The 21609-nt window shown below is 41.2% G+C and overlaps 1 protein-coding gene and 2 pseudogenes across 3 annotated transcripts; all 3 read left to right on the top strand.

Annotated features, from left to right (window-relative positions):
* The first annotated feature begins 2539 nt into the window (after positions 1 to 2539).
* LOC124852110 lies at positions 2540 to 6590 on the top strand (annotated as a pseudogene).
* An 835-nt stretch (positions 6591 to 7425) lies between these two features.
* Positions 7426 to 9116, top strand: LOC124852109 (annotated as a pseudogene).
* A 3-nt stretch (positions 9117 to 9119) lies between these two features.
* LOC118112017 (protocadherin alpha-C2) lies at positions 9120 to 19943 on the top strand. Of its 3 annotated transcripts, none has more exons than XR_007032829.1 (3): positions 9120 to 9214; positions 16834 to 16869; positions 18159 to 19943. XR_007032829.1 is itself a non-coding variant. In XM_047340581.1 (3 exons), the coding sequence occupies exons 1-2, from the start codon at positions 13078 to 13080 to the stop codon at positions 16843 to 16845; spliced, it is 2421 nt and encodes an 806-aa protein (XP_047196537.1). In that variant the 5' UTR covers positions 12217 to 13077; the 3' UTR covers positions 16846 to 16869; positions 18159 to 19943. The 3 variants fall into 3 exon arrangements, 2 of the variants coding, with proteins under 2 accessions (XP_035016883.2, XP_047196537.1); XM_047340581.1 differs by lacking the exon at positions 9120 to 9214 and adding an exon at positions 12217 to 15486; XM_035160992.2 differs by lacking the exons at positions 9120 to 9214; positions 16834 to 16869 and adding an exon at positions 12213 to 15486.
* The last annotated feature ends 1666 nt before the right edge of the window (positions 19944 to 21609 follow it).

Below are 21609 nucleotides of genomic sequence, written 5' to 3'. Positions count from 1 at the left end.
CAATAGAATTATTGATCATATAGGGACACTTCAGATTTTATCGTGTTGAGCATTGTTTTTATGCACAGACTCCCGTGCTTAAAACTCAAACATAAAACGAGCATGTCCGTCCAAGAAACCACACATATATTACATGTAGTGATGCATGCGAAGAGCAGTAGTTGTTTTGTGCTTTTAATGTTGAAGATGCAGACTAATATGTATTTTCAGTCCCAACTGAATGTATTCCCTAAGTTAGAAACTATGAAATTAATATTTCATGTATGGTTTTGTAATGGATAACGAAACATATTTGCCGTTTTTTCTATTCCTTGTAATGGAAGAGTATGACAACATATCATATAAACGTTATGATAATTGTTTAAGTTTTATTTCACTTTACTAAACTTAAGACAAATCGCTGGATATTGGAATTACTTGAGCATTCTTTAAATCCGTTCTTCTAGCATTGACTACAGTAGGCCTAATATAAAGCTTAGTTTACTTTTGAGACTATCAGTAATAAGGCAAACAGAACAAAATTAAGAATACAAGTGAGGATTCACTTCTGTCACTGTTTCATTATTTTTACGCACAGAAAACGGCACGTAAAAGTCAAACACGAACGCGAGGTGTGTTCTTCTGCATTCACAGGGTATTAAGTATAGTATATGTTTATTTCAGTGGAATACATTGAAAGAGTATTTACAAAATTAAATAAACAACACAACGATGGAATAAGAGAACTTGTTATTGTTCGCACAAAGACTAGGAAGAAAAAACTATATCAAATTTAATAACATAATTTCATCCAATTTTATAAAGTTCATACACAACTCATCTTTTACTATGCGCAGAGCCCCAGAAAGGACAGTTAATGTCGCTGCTCTCCACAAAGACACACTAAACGATGAAGTCATCGTTCTCGGGATAGGTGATTGGAGAATACACAGGCAGACATATTTCACGTAAACCTCTGCAGATACCAGTATGAAGAAACGTGTCCGCTGAAGACACTCGCTGCCTTTCATAACTTGAAAAAAGGAATAATTCTTCGCTCCTCCGCACATCCAATTTCCAGACTTTAAACACGGACCAATGGCTCATCATACTCGTCTGTGTCCGTGGAGAGGGTACGTTTTTGTATTCCTTTTTCTTCATGTCATCACGACCACGGTCTCCGCCGTCAACCACTATTCTGTTCCCGAAGAAATGGAGGAAGGATCTGTCGTCGCTAATTTAGCAACGGATTTGGGGTTGGACGTGAAGACTCTGAATAAAAGGAAAATGCGCGTTGACGCTATAGGCAACAAAAAATATCTCGACATCAACAAAGAGACCGGAGAGCTGTTTATATTAGAAAGAATAGACAGAGAGTTTTTATGCGCACTGAAGACAGCCACGTCTTGCTTTCTTAAATTAGACGCTACGATTGAAAATCCAATACGAATGTTTAATATTGAGGTCGAAATCACGGACATTAATGATAACGCTCCTCATTTCCGGAGAGGAACGATGCACTTGGACATCTCTGAATCCAGCCCCATTGGAGAGAGATTCTCGCTGAATAACGCTGCGGATCCAGATGTTGGAACGAATTCTGTGAAGGATTACCACCTGAGCTCAAGTGAACACTTCTCTATTGAAATTCAAACGGGGAGAGATGGGACGAAATTTGCTGATTTGATACTTAAAAAAGCTTTAGACAGAGAGAAGCAGAGTTCCTGCGTCTAATATTAACTGCTGTGGACGTTGATTCCCACGCCTTTAGGTACAGCCAGTGTCATTGTTCGTGTGCTCGTGTGAATGATAACGCCCCTTCGTTTGACAAAGACAGATACGTTGTGCATGTGATGAAACTCACCGATTGAGTCTAAGTGATCAAACTAAACGCCACTGATTTAAAGATGAAGAGCTCCAACTCTGATATTGTTCATTCATATAGTTTGTATACATCAGAGAGAACACAAGTGTGTTTTAACCTGAATTCAGAAAACGATTGAAATCAGAGTGAAAGATGATTAATTATGAAGATATTAAACTTTCACTGAAATGGAGTTTATTGCCAGTGATAAAGGACAAAACTCCTTATCTGGACAGTGTAAACTGACGATACAGGTGACAGATATGAATGATAATCATCCAGAAATTTCTATTAAATCCTTTTCAGAGTCCGATCAAGAAAATGAACCAATAGACACAGTGATGGCTACGGTTAGTGTCATTGATCGAAACTCTGTGGTGACAATGGAGTGGTTGATCTTCGTATTCCAGATAATATGCCTTTCAAACTGAAGAAATCCTCTGATAACTATTATGAATTAGTGGTGTCAGAGCCGTTGGAGCCGTGAGAAAGGTTCCTGAATATGACGTCACTTTCACCGTCACAGACAGAGGTTCTCCTCCTTTATCTGACAAGCGAAACTATGACTTTAGAGCTGCTGGATGTTAATGGTAATGTTCCACAGTTCCCTCAGTCGTTTTATACGATACGTGTGATGGAGAATAACGCACCTGAACCCTTGCTCAGTTCACTCACTGCCTTTGACCCTGACCTCCCATGAAAAGCCAGTATCTGGTTTATTTCATTCTAGAGAAGGAGATAGCCAACACCTCCATGTCCATGCTGTTCTCCATCAACCCAGAGAACGGTAATCTTTACGAAAACTTTTGACTGAGATCGAAAAGAGTTTCTTTTCCACATCGAGGCCAGAACTCAGGTTCTCTCCTCACTCAGCAGTAACGTGACTGTCCATATTGTTATTGTGGACAAGAACGACAACGCGTTCCGGTTATCGATGATATATGCTCCGCGTGGCGCGCATGGCTCCGTGGTGGAGAAAGATCCCCGATCCCACAGATAAAGGCTCTCTGGTTGCCAAGGTGATCGCTGAACACAGACTCGGTGCACAACTCTCGGATTACCTACCAGTTTCTACAGGTGACTGACGCCACCTTGTTCAGTCTGGACCAGTACAACGGAGATCCGGACTATGAGGATGTTCAGTTACAGAGATCCGCGCCACCAGAGACTGGTTGTTGTTGCCAGGACAACGGGAGCCGCTCTCTCTGCTACAGTCACCATCAAGCTATTCACGGTGGAGACTGTCGTTAAGGCTTCTCTGACATGACTGAGGTGCCTCTAGAGTACGACATCTTCTCAGACCTAAACCTGTATTTGGTGATCGGTCTGGGCTCCGTGTCGTTTCTCCTGCTCTCTACCATATTGGTCACCATCGTGCTCAAGTGTCAGAAACCCAAGCCCAGCAATGCAGCTCCCTCCCCTGCAGGAACAGTGTGATCAGTGAGAGGAACTCCACCATCGCAGTTCCACTCGGTCTCCAACGTGCCTACCTGGTACAGTCTGTTTCTGGCAGAGAGACCCGGAAAGGAAGATAATTGGTCAGACAGCCCTGTGCCAAAAGGGCTCCAGATACATCGTGTCCAGTATACCGAGAGGAACAGGACTCACAGACACTAGCGACTCAGCAGCTTCTACTCTGCAGGTAGAAATCAAATTACACTTAAAATACACATCATTTCGTAATATTGAGCCGTATGTGCTATATACTCTGAACATTTTGTAGTACGTTTCATTAGTTAAATCTAAAAGTGTGTCCGTAAATCTGAATTTTTTTGTCTGTAATTGTCATGAAAACTCACAATGATAGCAATTTGTAAAAACTAATACAGTCATGATACTAAATCTTTTCAAACAATATTTTAAAGTAAGGTGGCGCTGTTCCGTGAGTAAGCCCAGACCATGAACGTCATGACAGTGACTCGCTGCCATTACGGCGAATCATTGAATCAGCCGGACAGCTCAGCGGTGTTGAAACGCCGCTCGGAAAACTACTTCTACTTTTTCCAAATAATGCTGGAATATCGTGTGGATTCAAACTATGTTAATATGATAGAGGTCGAACGTCTTCACAACAACAGTCAATAATCCCGGATATCTCCATTGAGTTGATCTAAACACGGACAACAATGCGACCCGATGTAGCGTAATTCTGCAGAGGTACGTGCTGCTCGTGGTTCTTGTTCTTTCCCTTCGTTCGTGACATATCGACATCAGTGAATCATTATTCAATAAACAGAAATGAAGAAGGATCCGGATTGTAGCAAACCTCGCTACTGATCTCAGCCTGGATGTGAAAACACTGAATCAGAGGAAGATGCGTCTGGACAACATCGCAAATAAAAAATATCTGGATGAACAAAGAGAGACTGAGAACTGTACATTGTGGAGAAGATTGACAGAGAATATGTTGTCCTGCAAAGTTGTCTTGTTATCTCAAACAAGAGGTTATACTAGAAGCCCATTACGAATTTTTTAATATAGAAATAGAAATTCTGGATATGAACGACAACGCCCACAGTGAAGAGACGCGATACAATTAGACATTTCTGAGTCGACGCCAAAGGAGAGATTCTCTCTCGGTAATGCAGTTGATCCTGATGTCGGGAGCAACTCGGTGAAAACTTACCATCTGGTGAAAACGAACATTTTAATATTGAGGTTCAGACCGGAAGAGATGGGTTAAATTGCTGAATTAATCTTAAAAAAGACTTTAGACCGGGAGCAACTTGAGCTGTTCATAATTTAATACTCACAGCTGTAGATGGAGGAACACCTGCTCGTTCTGGTACTGCCAGTGTTATTGTTCACGTTTTAGACACAAACAACGCTCCTAAGTTTGATGAAGCGATTCATGTGTAAAATTACTGGAGAATTCCCCATAGGAAGTCTTGTTATTCATCTGAATGCAGCGATTTGGATGAGGGGTCAAACTCTGACATAATTTACTCATATAGATTATATACGTCAGCGACGCCCAGGAAACATTTAATCTGAATCCTTCCACTGGTGAAATTACTGTGAAGGGAATGTTAAACTACGAGGACTTCAGGATTTATGATATGGAGAAGTTATAGCAACCGACCACGGAGCCACTAGTTTATCAGGACAATGTACCATAAAGATTCTGGTTGAGAGCATGAATGACAACCACCCAGAAATATCTATTAAATCATTTTCAGAGTCCAGTCCATGAAAACATAGAATTAGACACAGTGATAGCTGTGGTTAGTGTCAGTAAAGACTCTGGTGACAATGGAGTGGTCGATCTTCGTATTCCAGATAATATGCCTTTCAAACTGAGAGAATCCTCTGATAACTATTATGAATTAGTGGTGTCAGAGCCGTTAGACCGTGAGAAGGTTTCTGAATATGACGTCGCTTTCACCGTCACAGACAGAGGTTCGCCTCCTTTATCTGACGAAACTATGACATTGAAGCTGCTGGATGTTAATGACAATGTTCCACAGTTCCCTCAGTCGTTTACACATTACGTGTGATGGAGAAATAACGCACCTGGGGCCTTGCTCAGTTCATACACTGCCTTTGACCCTGACCTCCCATGAAAACCAGTATCTGGTTTATTCATTCTAGAGAAGGAGATAATAACACCTCCATGTCCATGCTGTTCTCCATCAACCCAGAGAACGGTAATCTTTACGCACTGAAAACTTTTGACTATGAGATCGAGAAGGAGTTTCTTTACATCGAGGCCCAGAACTCCGGTTCTCCCTCCACTCAGCAGTAACGTGACCGTCCATATTGTTGTGGACAGAACGACAACGTTCCAGTTATCGTGTCTCCGTGGCGCGCACACGGCTCGGTGGTGGAGGAGAAGATCCCCAGATCCACAGATAAAGGCTCTCTGGTTGCCAAGGTGATCGCTTTAGACACGAACTCGGTGCACAACTCTCGGATTACCTACCAGTTTCTACAGGTGATGACGCCACCTTGTTCAGTCTGGACCAATACAGCAAGGAGAGATCCCGGATTATGAGGATGTTCAGTTACAGAGATCCGCGCCACCAGAGACTGGTTGTTGTTGCCGGGACAAACGAGGAGCCGCTCTCTGCTACAGTCCTGTCAAGCTGTCCCACGGTGGAGACTGTCGTTAAGACACCTACTCTGACATGACCAAGTGCCTCTAGAGTGACATCTTCTCAGACCTAAACCTGTATTTGGTGATCGGTCTGGGCTCCCGTGTCGTTTCTCCTGCTCATCACCATATTGGTCACCATCGTGCTCAAGTGTCAGAAACCCAAGCCCAGCAATGCGGCTCCTCCTGCAGGAACAGTGTGATCAGTGAGAGGAACTCCACCATCGCAGATTCCTCTGGTCTCCAACGATGCATACTGGTACAGTCTGTTTCTGGCAAAAGCCCGGAAAGGAAAGATGGTGGTCAGACATCCTATTAGCAAGGGCTCCCAGATACATCGTCAGTATACCGAGAGGAACAGGACTCACAGACACTAGCGACTCAGCAGCTTCTACTCTGCGGGTAGAAATCAAATTACATAAAATGCCCACATCATTTATTAATATTGACCGTATGTTGCTATATACTCTGAACATTTTTGTAGTACGTTTCATTAGTTAAAATCTAAGTGTGTCCGTAAAATCTGAATTTTTTTGTCTGTAATTGTCCATGAAAACTCACAATAGTAGCAATTTGTAAAAACTAATACGGTCATGATACTAAATCTTGCTGTTTCAATATTTTTAAGTAAAGGGTGGCGCTGTTCCGTGGTAAAAGCCCAGACCATGAACGTCATGACAGTATTCGCTGCCATTACGGCAGATGGTGAATCAACCGGACAACTCAGCGGTGTTGAAACGCCGCTCGGAAAACACACTTCTACTTTTTCAAAATAATGCTGGAATATCGTGTGGATTATTTATATTAATATGATAGAGGTCGAACGTCTTCACAACAACAGTCAATAATCCCGGATATCTCCATTAGGGCCCAGTCTAAACACGGACAACAATGTGACCCGATGTAACAATGGAGTCTTGCAGAAGGTACGTGCTGCTCGTGGTTCTTGTTCTTTTTCCTTCGTTCGTGACATATCGACATCAGTGAATCATTATTCGTAAACTTGAGGAAATGAAAAAGAAGGATCAGTTGCAACAAACCTCCTTTACTGATCTCGGCCTGGATGTGAAAACACTGAATCCAGAGGAAGATGCGTCTGGACAACATCAAATAAAAAATATCTGGATGTGAACAAAGAGACTGGGGAACTGTACATTTGTGGAGAAGATTGACAGAGAATATATTTGTCCTGCAAAGTTGTCTTGATCTCAAACAAGAGGTTATAGAAAGCCATTACGAACAATATGAAATAGAAATTCTGGATATGAACGACAACCCCACAATTTAGAAGAGACACTGATACAATTAGACATTTCTGAGTCGACATAAAGGAGAGGAATTCTCTCAGTAATGCAGTTGATCTGATGTCGGGAGCAACTCGGTGGCTTTCATCTGAAGGTGAGGCCAGTTTAATGACCCAGTTCAGACCGGAAGAGATGGGTCCAAATTTGCTGAATTAATCTTAAAAAGACTTTAGACCGGGAGCAACATGACTGTTCATAATTTAATACTCACAGCTGTAGATGGAGGAACACCTGCTCGTTCTGGTACTGCCAGTGTTATTGTTCACGTTTTTAGACACAAATGACAACAACTCCTAAGTTTGATGAAGCGATTCATAATGTAAAATTACTGGAGAATTTCCCCATAGGAAGTCTTGTTATTCATCTGAATGCAACTGATTTGGATGAGGGTCAAACTCACAATATAATTTACTCATATAGTTTATATACGTCAGAAGAAAAGACCTTGGGAAACTTATTTAATCTGAATCCTTCCACTGGTGAAATTACTGTGAAGGGAATGTTAAACTAAGGACAAGGATTTATGATATGGAAGTTATAGCAACCGACACGGAGCCACTAGTTTATCCCAAGGACAATGTACCATAAAGATTCTGGTTGAAGGTATGAATGACAACCACCCAGAAATATCTATTAAATATTTCAGAGTCCAGTCCATGAAAACATAGAATTAGACACAGTGATAGCTGTGTTAGTGTCAGTGATAAAGACTCTGGTGACAATGGGTGGTCAAATCTTTGTATTCCAGATAATATGCCTTTCAAACTGAGAGAATCCTCGATAACTATTATGAATTAGTGGTGTCAGAGCCGTTAGACCGCGAGAAGGTTCCTGAATATGACGTCACTTTCACCGTCACAGACAGGGTTCGCCTCCTTTATCTGACAAATGACTTATGACATTAGAGCTGCTGGATGTTAATGACAATGTTCCACAGTTCCCTCAGTCGTTTTACACGATACGTGTTGGAAGAATAACGCACCTGGGGCCTTGCTCAGTTCACTCACTGCCTTTGACCCTGACCTCCATGAAAAACTTGAGTATCTGGTTTATTTCATTCTAGAGAGAATAGCCAACACCTCCATGTATGCCGTTTCTCCATCAACCAGAGAACAGTAATCTTTGCCACTGGCTTTTGACCTTCTATGAGATCGAAGAAGGAGTTTCTTTTTCCACATCGAGGCCAAGAAGACTCCGGTTCTCCTCCACTCAGCAATGGCAATGACCGTCCATATTGTTATTGTGGACCAGAGCGACAACGTTCAGGTTATCGTGTCTCCGTGGCGCAGCGCACGGCTCGGTGGTGGAGGAAAGATCCCCAGATCCACAGATAAGGCTCTCTGGTTGCCAAGGTGATCGCTTTAGACACAGACTCGGTGCACAACTCTCCGGATTACCTACCAGTTTCTGGGTGACTGACGCCACCTTGTTCAGTCTGGACCAATACAACGGAGAGATCCGGACTATGAGGATGTTCAGTTACAGAGATCGCACCACCAGAGACTGGTTTGTTGTTGCCAAGGACAACGGGGAGCCCGCTCTCTCTGCTACAGTCACCATCAAGCTGTCCACAGTGGAGACTGTCGTTAAGGCCCTCTCTGACATGATTGAGGAGGTGCTATAGAGGTACGACATCTTCTCAGACCTAAACCTGTGTTGGTGATCGGTCTGGGCTCCGTGTCGTTTCTCCTGCTCATCACCATATTGGTCACCATCGTGCTCCGTCGAAACAAGCGCCGTCTGGCTCCTCCTGCAGGAACAGTGTGATCAGTGAGAGGAACTCCCACCATCGCAGATTCCACTCTGAATCCAACGTGCCTACTGGTACAGTCTGTTTCCCGGCAGAGACCCGGAAAGGAAAGATGGTGGTCAGACGGCACCTGTGCCAAAGGGCTCCAGATACATCGTGTCCAGTATACCGAGAGGCACCCAGGACTCACAGACACTAGCGACTCAGCAGCATCTACTTTGCAGGTAGAAATCCAAATTACACTTAAAAAATGCGCACATCATTTTGTGTGTGAGACATATGTTGCTATATACTCTGAACATTTTGTAGTACGCTTCATTAGTTAAGATCAAAAGGTTGTCAATCTCATGTTTTCTTTTCTCACAAAGTCCATTAAAAACTCACAATGATAAAAATAACATAACGATCACATGATACAAAATGTAGCAAAAATATTATTTAAAACTAAAGGGTGGCCTTGTTCCGTTGGTAAAATTCCAGACCATGAACGTCATGACAGTGACTCGCTGCCATTACGACAGATCGATGAATCAGCGGATATTTCCGTGGTGTTGAAACGCCGCTCGGAAAACACACTCTAGTTTTTTAAATGATGCTGGAATATCGTGTGGATTAAAACTATATTAATATGATAGAGGTCGATGATCATCACAACAAATAATCCCGGATATCTGCATTAAGACTGATCTAAACACGGACAACAACGTCCTTTGTAACGTGGGTCTTGCAGAAGGTACGTGCTGCTCGTGGTTCTTGTTCTTTTTTTCCTTCGTTCGTAACACATATCGACATCGGTAGGCTCATTATTCAATACCCGAGGAGGAAATGAAAAAGAAGGATCAGTTGTATAAACCTCGCTACTGATCTCGGCCTGGATGTGAAAAACACTGAATCAGAGGAAGATGCGTCTGGATATCATCGCAAATAAGAGAAATATCTGGATGTGAACAAAGAGACTGGGGCTGTACATTGTGGAGAGAAGATTGACCAGAGAATATATTTGCAATTACAAATCATCAGCGTCATGTTATCTCAAACTGGAAATAATACTAGAAAGCCCGGTAGATATTTAATATATAGAGGTGGAACTACGGATATAAACGACAACGCCCCTCAATTTAGAAGAGACGTATTACACTTAGACATTTTCTGAGTCGACGCCAAGAGAGATTCTCTCTCAGTATTGCAGTTGATCTGATAATCGGGAGCAACTCGGTGAAAACTTACCATCTCAGTGGCTTGAACATTTTAATATTGAAGTTCAGACCGGAAGAGATGGGTCGAAATTTGCCGAACTAATCTTGAAAAAGACTTTAGACCGGGAGCAACAGGCTGTTCATAATTTAATACTCACAGCTCTAGATGGAGGAACACCTGCTCGTTCTGGTACTGCCAGTGTTATTGTTCGTGTATTGAACACTAATGACAAACAACTCCTACGTTTGATAAAGAGTGATTCGCCGAATTAATAAAAATAATGGAGAATGCCCCCATAGGAAGTCTTGTTATTCATCTGAATGCAACTGATTTAGATGAGGGTCAAACTCTGACATAATTTACTCATATAGTTTATACACGTCAGAAAACACAGGAAACATTAATCTGAATCCTTCCACTGGTGAAATTACTGTGAAGGGAATGTTAAACTATGAGGACTTCAGGATTTATGATATGAAGTTATAACTTAACCGACCACGAACCACTAGTTTATCAGGACAATGTACCATAAAGATTCTGGTTGAAGACATGAATGACAACCACCCAGAAATATCTATTAAATCATTTCAGAGTCCAGTCAATGAAAACATAGGAATTAGACACAGTGATCGCTGTATGGTTAGTGTCAGTGATAAAGACTCTGGTGACAATGGAGTGGTTGATCTTCGTATTCCAGATAATATGCCTTTCAAACTGAGAGAATCCTCTGATAACTATTTTGAATTAGTGGTGTCAGAGGCGTTGGGCAGTGAGAAGGTTCCTGAATATGACATCACTTTCACCGTCACAGACAGGGTTCTCTCCTTTATCTGACAACAAGCCTGACACAGAGCTTCTGGATGTTAATGACAATGTTCCTAGTTCCTCAAATCGTTTTATACGATAAGTGGCCCGATGAAATAACGCACCTGGGCCTTACTCAGTTCACTCACTGCCTTTGACCCTGACCTCCATGAAAGCCGAGTATCTGGTTTATTTCATCCCTAGAAGGAGACCAACACCTCCATGTCCATGCTGGTGCTCATCAACCCAAACGGTAATCTTTACGCACTGAAAACATTTGACTATGAAGATCGAAGGAGTTTCTTTTCCACATCGAGGCCAGAGACTCTGGTTCTCCTCCCACTCAGCAGTAACGTCACCGTCCATATTGTTATTGTGGACCAAACGACAACGTTCGGTTATCGTGTCTCCGTGGCGGCAGCGCCACGGCTCGGTGGTAGAGAGAGATCCCCAAAATCCACAGATAAAGCTCTCTCTGGTTGCCAGGTGATGTACCCAACACAGACACAGGTGCACAACTCTCGGATTACCTACCAGTTTCTACAGGTGACTGACGCCACCTTGTTCAGTCTGGACAATACAACGGAGAAGATCGGACTATGAGGATGTTCAGTTACAGAGATCCATGCAGAGACTGGTTGTTGTTGCCAAGGACAACGCGGGAGCCCGCTCTCTCTGCCACAGTCACCATCAAGCTGTCCACAGTGGAGACTGTCGTTAAGGCCTACTCTGACATGACTGAGGTGCCTCTAGGTAGAACATCTTCTCAGACCTAAACCTGTGTTTATTGTCAGTTCTGGGCTCAGTATCGTTTCTCCTGCTCATCACCATATTGGTCACCATCGTGCTCAGAAGTGTCAGAAACCCAAGCCCAGCAATGCGGCTCCTCCCTGCAGGAACAGTGTGATCAGTGAGAGGAACTCCACCATCGCAGATTCCACTCTGGTCTCCAACGATGCCTACTGGTACAGTCTGTTTCTGGCAGAGACCCGGAAAGGAAAGATGGTGGTCAGACAGCCGGTGCCAAAGGGCTCCAGATACATCGTGTCCAGTATACCGAGAGGAACCGGACTCACAGACACAAGTGACTCAGCAGCATCTACTCTGCAGGTATGGGAAAAATGTACTTAAAATGAGTTGAACTTAACTTTGTTCAGGGACTATTACTCAAGTCCACTCATAAGTGTCCACAACAGTTGTGGCTTTGTTGGGCTTGAGAATTTTTGCTCTCTTCTTTTTTTTGTTTTGGTTAATATGCATAAATAGTTAAATATAACTGCGATGAACTGTGCACCAGATCATCTCATATACACATATGAAAGTTTACAAATATGTTCCTAAATAATATACAGTTTCCCTTTACTAAATACATGTTCTTTGTTATTTCAGCATGAATTCTTATTAGGAATCAGAATGAGTGATGAGGTACATTCAGCCTCCATTGCTTTAAAAAGTAACGATTTGTACATTTTACATTATAAACAGGTGGATGATTGATTTCATCCTGGTTGGCAATGTTTTTACGAACAGACACTCGTGCGTAAAACTCAAGGAGCACATAGGAAAGAGGATGCAGTTATTTACTTTACAATCACTCTATAGAAACTTGAGAAAAACATCTAACTCATTAAACTTTTACAAATAAAATACAACCATAAAATTAATAGAAATCTATAATTTGTTTTTCTGGTATTTTCACTTCCACATGTCGGGAATAAAAGTTCGAAAATCAGAAAAGAACGTCACCAAATAACTCACTTTCAGTCTCTTACAATGTGATCAAAACTGACACATGCGCAGCCTTTTTTTAACGATTAATTTATTGTTTATACAAGTTGAAAATATTCATACAAAACTACTTTCGTCGCTGCTCTCCACAAAAATACACTTCCTGCTGAGGTCATCGATCACATGATAGTTCATTGGTGGAACGGAAGTCAGTGGTTGCATCCAATGCGCGTCACTCCTCATCTCAGCACGGAGACATACTTTCCCTCCAGAGCCTTGGCTCGTTTCCTCATTCAGCAGGAAGAGGATTTGTCCACGTTTCAGCACATTTCACGGCTGCAAACACGGAATCTGCACGATGGCGCATGATATACAGCGCGTGTTCTGGAGACGGTACGTTTACGCATTTCTTTTTGTCGCTGTCATCACGACCACAGTCTCCGCCGTCAACCACTATTCAGTTCCCGAAGAAATGGAGGAAGGATCCGTCGTCGCTAACTTAGCAACGGATTTGGGGTTGGACGTGAAGACCCTGAATAGAAGGAAAATGCGCGTTGACGCTGTTGGCAACAAAAAATATCTCGACATCAACAAAGAGACTGGAGAGCTGTTTATACTAGAAAGAATAGACAGAGAGTTGTTGTGCCCATCGAAAACCACCACATCTTGCTTTCTTAAATTAGACGCTACGATTGAAAATCCAATACGAATGTTTAATATTGAGGTCGAAATCACGGACATTAATGATAACGCTCCTCATTTCCGACGAGGAACGATGCACTTGGACATCTCTGAATCCAGCCCCATTGGAGAGAGATTCTCGCTGAATAACGCTGCGGATCCAGATGTTGGAACGAATTCTGTGAAGGATTACCACCTGAGCTCAAGTGAACACTTCTCTATTGAAATTCAAACGGGGAGAGATGGGACGAAATTTGCTGATTTGATACTTAAAAAAGCTTTAGACAGAGAGAAGCAGACTGTTCATAATCTAATACTGACTGCTGTGGACGGTGGAGTTCCCACGCGCACAGGTACAGCCAGCGTCGTTGTTCGTGTGCTCGATGTGAATGACAACGCCCCTTCGTTTGACAAAGACAGATACGTTGTGCATGTGATGGAGAACTCACCGATTGGAAGTCTAGTGATCAAACTAAACGCCACTGATTTAGATGAAGGCTCCAACTCTGATATTGTTTATTCATATAGTTTGTATACATCAGAGAGAACACAAAATGTGTTTAACCTGAATTCAGGAAACGGTGAAATCACAGTGAAAGAGATGATTAATTATGAAGATATTAAACTTTATGAAATGGAGGTTATTGCCAGTGATAAAGGACAAAACTCCTTATCTGGACAGTGTAAGCTGACGATACAGGTGACAGATATGAATGATAATCATCCAGAAATTTCCATTAAATCCTTTCAGAGTCCGATCAAAGAAAATGTACCAATAGACACAGTGATCGCTGTAGTTAGTGTCAGTGATAAAGACTCTGGTGACAATGGAGTGGTTGATCTCCGTATTCCAGATAATATGCCTTTCAAACTGAGAGAATCCTCTGATAACTATTATGAATTAGTGGTGTCAGAGCCGTTAGACCGTGAGAAGGTTCCTGAATATGACGTCACTTTCACCGTCACAGACAGAGGTTCTCCTCCTTTATCTGACAATGAAACTATGACTTTAGAGCTGCTGGATATTAATGATAATGTTCCACAGTTCCCTCAGTCGTTTTATACGATACGTGTGATAGAGAATAACGCACCTGGGGCCTTGCTCAGTTCACTCACTGCCTTTGACCCTGACCTCCATGAAAACCAGTATCTGGTTTATTTCATTCTAGAGAAGGAGATAGCCAACACCTCCATGTCCATGCTGTTCTCCATCAACCCAGAGAACGGTAATCTTTACGCACTGAAAACTTTTGACTATGAGATCGAGAAGGAGTTTCTTTTCCACATCGAGGCCAGAGACTCTGGTTCTCCTCCACTCAGCAGTAACGTCACCGTCCATATTGTTATTGTGGACCAGAACGACAACGTTCCGGTTATCGTGTCTCCGTGGCGCGCGCACGGCTCGGTGGTGGAGGAGAAGATCCCCAGATCCACCGATAAAGGCTCTCTGGTTGCCAAGGTGATCGCTTTAGACACGGACTCAGTTCACAACTCTCGGATTACCTACCAGTTTCTACAGGTGACTGACGCCACCTTGTTCAGTCTGGACCAATACAACGGAGAGATCCGGACTATGAGGATGTTCAGTTACAGAGATCCGCGCCACCAGAGACTGGTTGTTGTTGCCAAGGACAACGGGGAGCCCGCTCTCTCTGCTACAGTCACCATCAAGCTGTCCACAGTGGAGACTGTCGTTAAGGCCTACTCTGACATGACTGAGGTGCCTCTAGAGTACGACATCTTCTCAGACCTAAACCTGTATTTGGTGATCGGTCTGGGCTCCGTGTCGTTTCTCCTGCTCATCACCATATTGGTCACCATCGTGCTCAAATGTCAGAAACCCAAGCACAGCAATGCGGCTCCTTCCTGCAGGAACAGTGTGATCAGTGAGAGGAACTCCACCATCGCAGATTCCACTCTGGTCTCCAACGATGCCTACTGGTACAGTCTGTTTCTGGCAGAGACCCGGAAAGGAAAGATGGTGGTCAGACAGCCTGTGCCAAAGGGCTCCAGATACATCGTGTCCAGTATACCGAGAGGAACAGGACTCACAGACACTAGCGACTCAGCAGCTTCTACTTTGCAGGTACAAATGACCACTCACTGCAGCTTGAATAAACACTTAATCTAAATTTTTCAATAATGGTCCCTGGCATAATGTGTCTTTCAGGAAATCCCCTCTAAAGCAAAAAATTACGATTAAAAAGTGAATAATAGTTATACAACAGGAAACTTACTTCCACATAAAAAGAGCAAAACTCAAAATTAATATCAATTAGTACACAGTGTGCCACATACTTTTTCATTTATGTTATCCTTGGCAGTGTTTCACATGTGACACTTACTTGTTCAATGTCTGTGTGTGTGAACTCCCATCAACTGCCATAATAATAATTTCACATCTCGCATTCTGTGTCTATGTACGGTAGGTTAAAAAAATCTGTTAAAAGTTCCGTCAACTCCCTTAATATATAACCAGTGAAAGAAGCAATATATTTGCTGCTCGAGTTAAATGTGCATCAGAAGTTAAAATAAGTTTTTCAAAAAATTAAAACAGGACTTTAATTTATATACATTTTAAATAGAAAGTAAATGATCACAAGCAAAATAACATGCATATCATTAAATATAAAGTAAACAGATAAGAATATTGGAAGTCCGAAGTTTCCCTTTTGCTCCAATAAAATATTGTAAAACTGTGTTTGCAGTTTTGCTGTTGTTTTATCGAGCAAAACTGAAACTGCTTTTTCATTCAAAATAGTTGAGAGACATTTTCATATGACTTTTGTTTGTGGCCTGTGTCGGTGGAAACATTGGATTATATTCACAGTCTAACACGGAACAAATATTTGATACACAGAGACCCTGATTTATTTTGGTCTGCGAGTGTAGACTCTTGTGTAATGTTTAATAATCTGTCCAATTCTTTTATGCATGATTTGTTTTCAAGTACTTGGCATATATAACCTAATGGACTAAACAGTTTTTCCCTCTGTACTAAGCAATGAAACAACTTTGGTGCATTCCTGCAGACATGTGCCCTGCTTCTTCTGTGGTGCACGTCTCCTCTCAGTTTCACAGGATTGGAGAGTCATCTATCCATATATCCATATATCCATCTATCTATCTATTCATCTACCTTATATATTTTCTTATCTATCTATCTATCTATCTATCTATGAATGATGGTAAGTATGCTGCAGGAACAAGTATATAACTAAATGTAAATCTGTTTAACCCAGTCATATGAGTAACTGTCACAAGATGCATTATCTTTTGCTGATAATGTTAAATCTGTGATATACATGTATGTCAAACATTTAACTCTTGTGCCACGACACCGACTCTGTGATCATACACACACACACACACGTAATCATTGTCTGTGCTTGCATTGATCTGACAATTTTGTTTTTTTCTTCCCACTCTAAAGTACCCTAAATGAGGGAAGTCCATTCTGCAGTTGGAGGTATGCAGGAGTCTCACTCCCCCGCCCCGGGTGCCCTTTAATGAATGATGTTTTGTTTGTTTTGAGTGGATGTTTGTTTATCCTTTTGTCTTGTCTAACTTGTTTTGGAGAGGGAGGTTTTATTTGCAAGGCTCACATGCAGTTTGCTGAATCCCCACATTTCAGTCCCTTTTACTCATATTTCATTATCATCCTTAAACCCCACAAAACTGTGTCTGTGTAAGCTCACTAACAATTGTGATTATTACTTCTGACACTATTTCAGGATCACATCCCTTCCCTAATGTTCTGCTATTTGACACATTATTAAAATACAGCCTCAGTGACCTTCATGGATCTCAGGGGACAGAGACAGTACACCATGATAGTCACATAGGTACAGACATAACAATATTCCTGGGGCGATTTGATGGCTAAATGCTTCGGGCACATACAACACATTTACACATTCTCTTTGATGCCTGGCCGGCTGGAACATTTCCTGCATGTCTTTCCCCTCCTCTCTCCCCTACATTTCCTCTATCTCTCCACTTTCACAGGCAAAGAGAAAAGGCACGAAGGCCAAAAGCATATACGTACACAAAGAGAGACAAATCACCACACACATTTCTTTTAGGCTCATCCAGTACTAATAATTCAAACACCAGCATGCAGCTCCGTAATATAACATAATCATTGATTACAGTTATAAAAAATAACCCATCCCTCCAATTAACATTTTCTGCCTTTGCTGTTTTAACAATCAGGCTTCTGTTATCAATAAAGAAAATATTGATTTGTCTTTAACTGAACCACTATGTTCTCAAAAGGATGTTCTGCATACAAAGACAAATCTGTGTTCATCCCCTAATCACTCATCACCCTCTTGTCAATGTTTGAATGTAACTGTGCTGTTTTTGAATGATAGGGTTCGTCAAACAAGTAAATTGTCTGAGTGTTACTGACTTCACAGATCGGCACTTTTGAATTTCTATCTGCTGTGTAGTGTGAGTCATGACCCAATTCTTTGTGCAGGAGTGGCGCAAAGTGAAACCAGCCACCCAGTTACCTAGCAACCACTCTCCTCCACGTAATACTGGAGCATGGTTTTCATTGATAGACCCACTGCCTCACCACTACATGTTTTCGAGGATCGTCCCGACCCTGTCCCCCACTTTGTCCTCTGCCTGAAGCCCCTGTCTTGAGTGGCGGACGTCGGCTGCATGAAATGTATCAGTTTGGCTGGTCACAGGGTTGTTAGCGCCGGGCTCCTCCTTCAGATTGATCTAATTCTCTTGTCTTGTCGGCAGGGCTCCACCACCAGCAGCGGCAGCCGCAGCTCCACGTAAGGACACACACCTCCGACTGCATCCCGCATCTATGCTGACATGACGACATCACACGAGGAAAAGAGGAAACCCCCGACCCTTGCACAGCCATCTCCATCCTGCTCGGTCCAGTCCCTGTTCCTGTTCCTGTTTCTCGCACTGTGCAGTTGTCATGCTTCAACACCGAACAGACTGTGGTGGATAATCAACGACGCGACCCTCCCCCTCTCTTTCTTTAAGCACATACAAACCCAATCAATAACGTCTCTCTGTCCATTCAATATGCATGAGACTGCAGACTGCACGGCTTCAATCACACTCCAAGACCTTCAAAAAATGTAATTTCAAGAGGAGAAATTTGCAAAGGAGACTGTACATTAAAATTGCACCAGTGGATATTCAAAGAAGCCACAACAAGGACTATTAGAGTGAACACGGGAATGGTGACATGCCTTTAAGAGACTGTTTTCCCTCTCTAAAAAAGAAACACATGTTAATATTACATTTCTTACCTCTGTGCTTTGTCTTGCTCCATAACAGCATTGATGTATTGTGTATGTATGTGTAAGTTAACAAAGAAGTGAAACAGCACAATTAACTAAACGTGAGAAAAGCACCAACCTAATATTTTAAAGTGTGAAACTAAAGGGATTCAGTATTTTATAAATGTGGTAGCATTTAGTAGTTTGTTTTGTACTTGACTTTGGGCTTTATATGTGAGCTATAGGCCTACATATATGAATGAGTGCTAAGAGATTTATAAATTAAGTTTACCAGTACGTCAGCCATTATGTGTTATATCTGCCTTTTCAGTTGTTTTTGCATGGAATGATCAAAGTACTTTTATAGTTTTAGGTATTTTATGATATTGAGCAATCCATTGTCTAGAGTTAGACATCATCTGTTTAGTCTTTTTCTAAACAAGATAGAGGACCACAGTTTATGGGACCATGATATGAAGTACAAGAGTGTTAAACCTCCTTTTTACAAAGTCCCAAGATTTTCAGAGACGGTCAACACATCTGTAATCTCAGTCTGACAAGAGGAGAATAGCTGTCAGTGGTGGGACATTTTTTGGGGATTTAGAAAGTTAAGTGTGCTCTCAGCTTAAACTTAAGTATACAGTGTGCTTGAATGTTTTGTCCACTCAGACATTACTGGAGAATATGACTGTAGGTGATTAAAATGAAGACAGTGAGTCTTTGAAGATGGATTGATTAATTTCTCAGTGTTAGTACTGTGTACAGATAACAAACATTTTAATTTGTTAAAGCCAAAGTCTGGATGTTCCTTGATTTCGACATCTTCTGAGTTTGTGTAACAAGTTGAAAACTCATGACGACTTAATACTGAAACAACTTAGTCGTGATTTGATGCCACTCAATGAAAGCTGTGCTCATGTGTATGACTAACTTCCTTATGTATCTGCATATGCAAAACATATATAGGGATATATCATATATCATATATCTGTATCTATACATCTGCCTTTTCACTCGAACAAAATCAGTGCAACATGTGCCATCCGATTTATGGGCCAACACCTGTGTGAAAGCAAAACAACAGTAGTCAAACTCTTTAGCACAGCTCACATTGCATTACCTGTATAAAGTTTTAATGTGTTACAGGAAACATACAGCGTCTGCATTTGTATAGTGGTGCGTTCATGGTGCAATATGTAGTGACTTGTAAAATGTGAGCTTATTGTATGCTATGGTCTGGTCTGTATGATCTAATAAATACAGAAACCTACATAGAAAATGCTAACTTAACGGTGGACTTCTGAATCTCTCAAATGGCATAATGGCATTAATATGAGGGGAGTTTTAATTCTGGCCTAGTTTAACGTATAAATTAAACTACGTTCATGTTGACACGGTTAAAAGATTAAATGGTGAGTTTACTTTATTACAATTTCTGCCCCACCCTTGCTACCCAGTCAACAAACTTAAGTTTAACTTCATGATATATCAGTATGTCTGTAACTTCTTAAACAAACAAGAGGCACTTCTGCTTTGGAACAGTATGATGTTCCTGTCTGCATGTATTTAATGTAATTGAAGTGCTGTATGCCTATTGATTTTGTTGATTCAGGGACTAAATGATCATTCATATAATAGAGTGATTGACTAAGGAACATCATTTCTACAAGCCTGTATTTTCAATTTATAAAAAAGACGTTATGGTGGCACATTAAGGTTCACATAGCATAGTTTTCCAGATATTCAATATGAATCCAGTTTTTCTTTTTTGTGGACCATAAATCTAAACAGAGTTAGAAATATAAAACTGAATGAACACCAAATTATCCCCTCACACAACACCTGGTTTATGACACTAAAGGAGAAGTTGTTGAGTGTACGTGTTGAGGTTTATTTGCTGGACGAAATGGCCAGTGTTTTTATTTTAAAAACACACTCCTCTCCCATCAGAAAAGGTGACACACAGTAGTATATCAAAGTGGAGTGCTATGTCAGCCTTAGCAACAGAATTATGTGTTTCACAGGAACAATATGGGGGAATGCTCTGCAGATAGTTTAATTTGACATGTTGTCAGGGCTGATGGTCAATTTTTGCAGCTCATTACTTTTTTCCAAGGAGAATATTTTTCATTGACTCTGTACATAATGATAGTGGAGTCTATAACACACCCATTTGTATTTTATTTCCAAAAGATGTCAAGTCAAGTCATATTTATTTATATAGCATATTAAAAACAACAGGAGTAGAGCCAAGATGATTTACAATCTGTAGATCTGTAGGATTCTCAGATGTGTGGTTTCTATTTTTAACTTCTTAGTTCTCTCTGAAACTGAGATGGTGACAAAAAAACAAGTGTCAAAGAAAAGACAATGTTCGCTTTTAGAGATCTTTTCTCTACAGCCGCTCTGCATCAAGAACACAAGTTGTCACTGTCGCTCTGGACTCCCCCCCCCTCTGGAATGTAAGTATTGATTCAAGTGAAAACTCAATTGTTTGTTATATTTAAGTTCTACAAGATATAGATAAAAAAGACAAATATGAATATATAACAGAACTCTAAATATCTGCAAGGCAAGAGTAATAAAGAATGATTATTCTTTTTCTTATATATATATTTCTTATATATATATTCTTATGTCTTTCAGCCAAATTGTCAATTGGCTTAGATTAAAATGGTTTCTCTGTTTCTGAAAACACAATGTTATATAGGTAACAATTTATATTTGATTGTACACACTGTACCATCCATTTCAGTACAGTGGCGAACAATACACTTAATGGAGTGGTGGGAAAACAGTTTAACTCTGCAACAATGCTTCCCTGCTACAAAATACTGAGGGTGGACATATGGAGTCATGTCAAAATAAATAATTAACAGTACAAAGTGTAAAGTGATGATATACTGTGTATTAAAAATGCATTTTTAATACTCTAATGTGTTCTGTGGGTA

Source organism: Hippoglossus stenolepis, chromosome 7, assembly GCF_022539355.2.
Source record: "Hippoglossus stenolepis isolate QCI-W04-F060 chromosome 7, HSTE1.2, whole genome shotgun sequence".
NCBI lineage: Eukaryota > Metazoa > Chordata > Actinopteri > Pleuronectiformes > Pleuronectidae > Hippoglossus > Hippoglossus stenolepis.
The sequence above is the reverse complement of the archived record's forward strand: the minus strand, read 5'-3'. Positions and strand labels throughout refer to the sequence as shown.

Bases quoted from the DNA above. Each gene is read 5' to 3' on its own strand.
- LOC118112017 (XM_035160992.2), top strand. From the start codon at position 13,078: ATGGCGCATGATATACAGCGCGTGTTCTGGAGACGGTACGTTTACGCA. The intron at 15,487-18,158 runs GTACAAATGACC...TCTTGTCGGCAG, and splicing joins CAGCAGCTTCTACTTTGCAG to GGCTCCACCACCAGCAGCGG.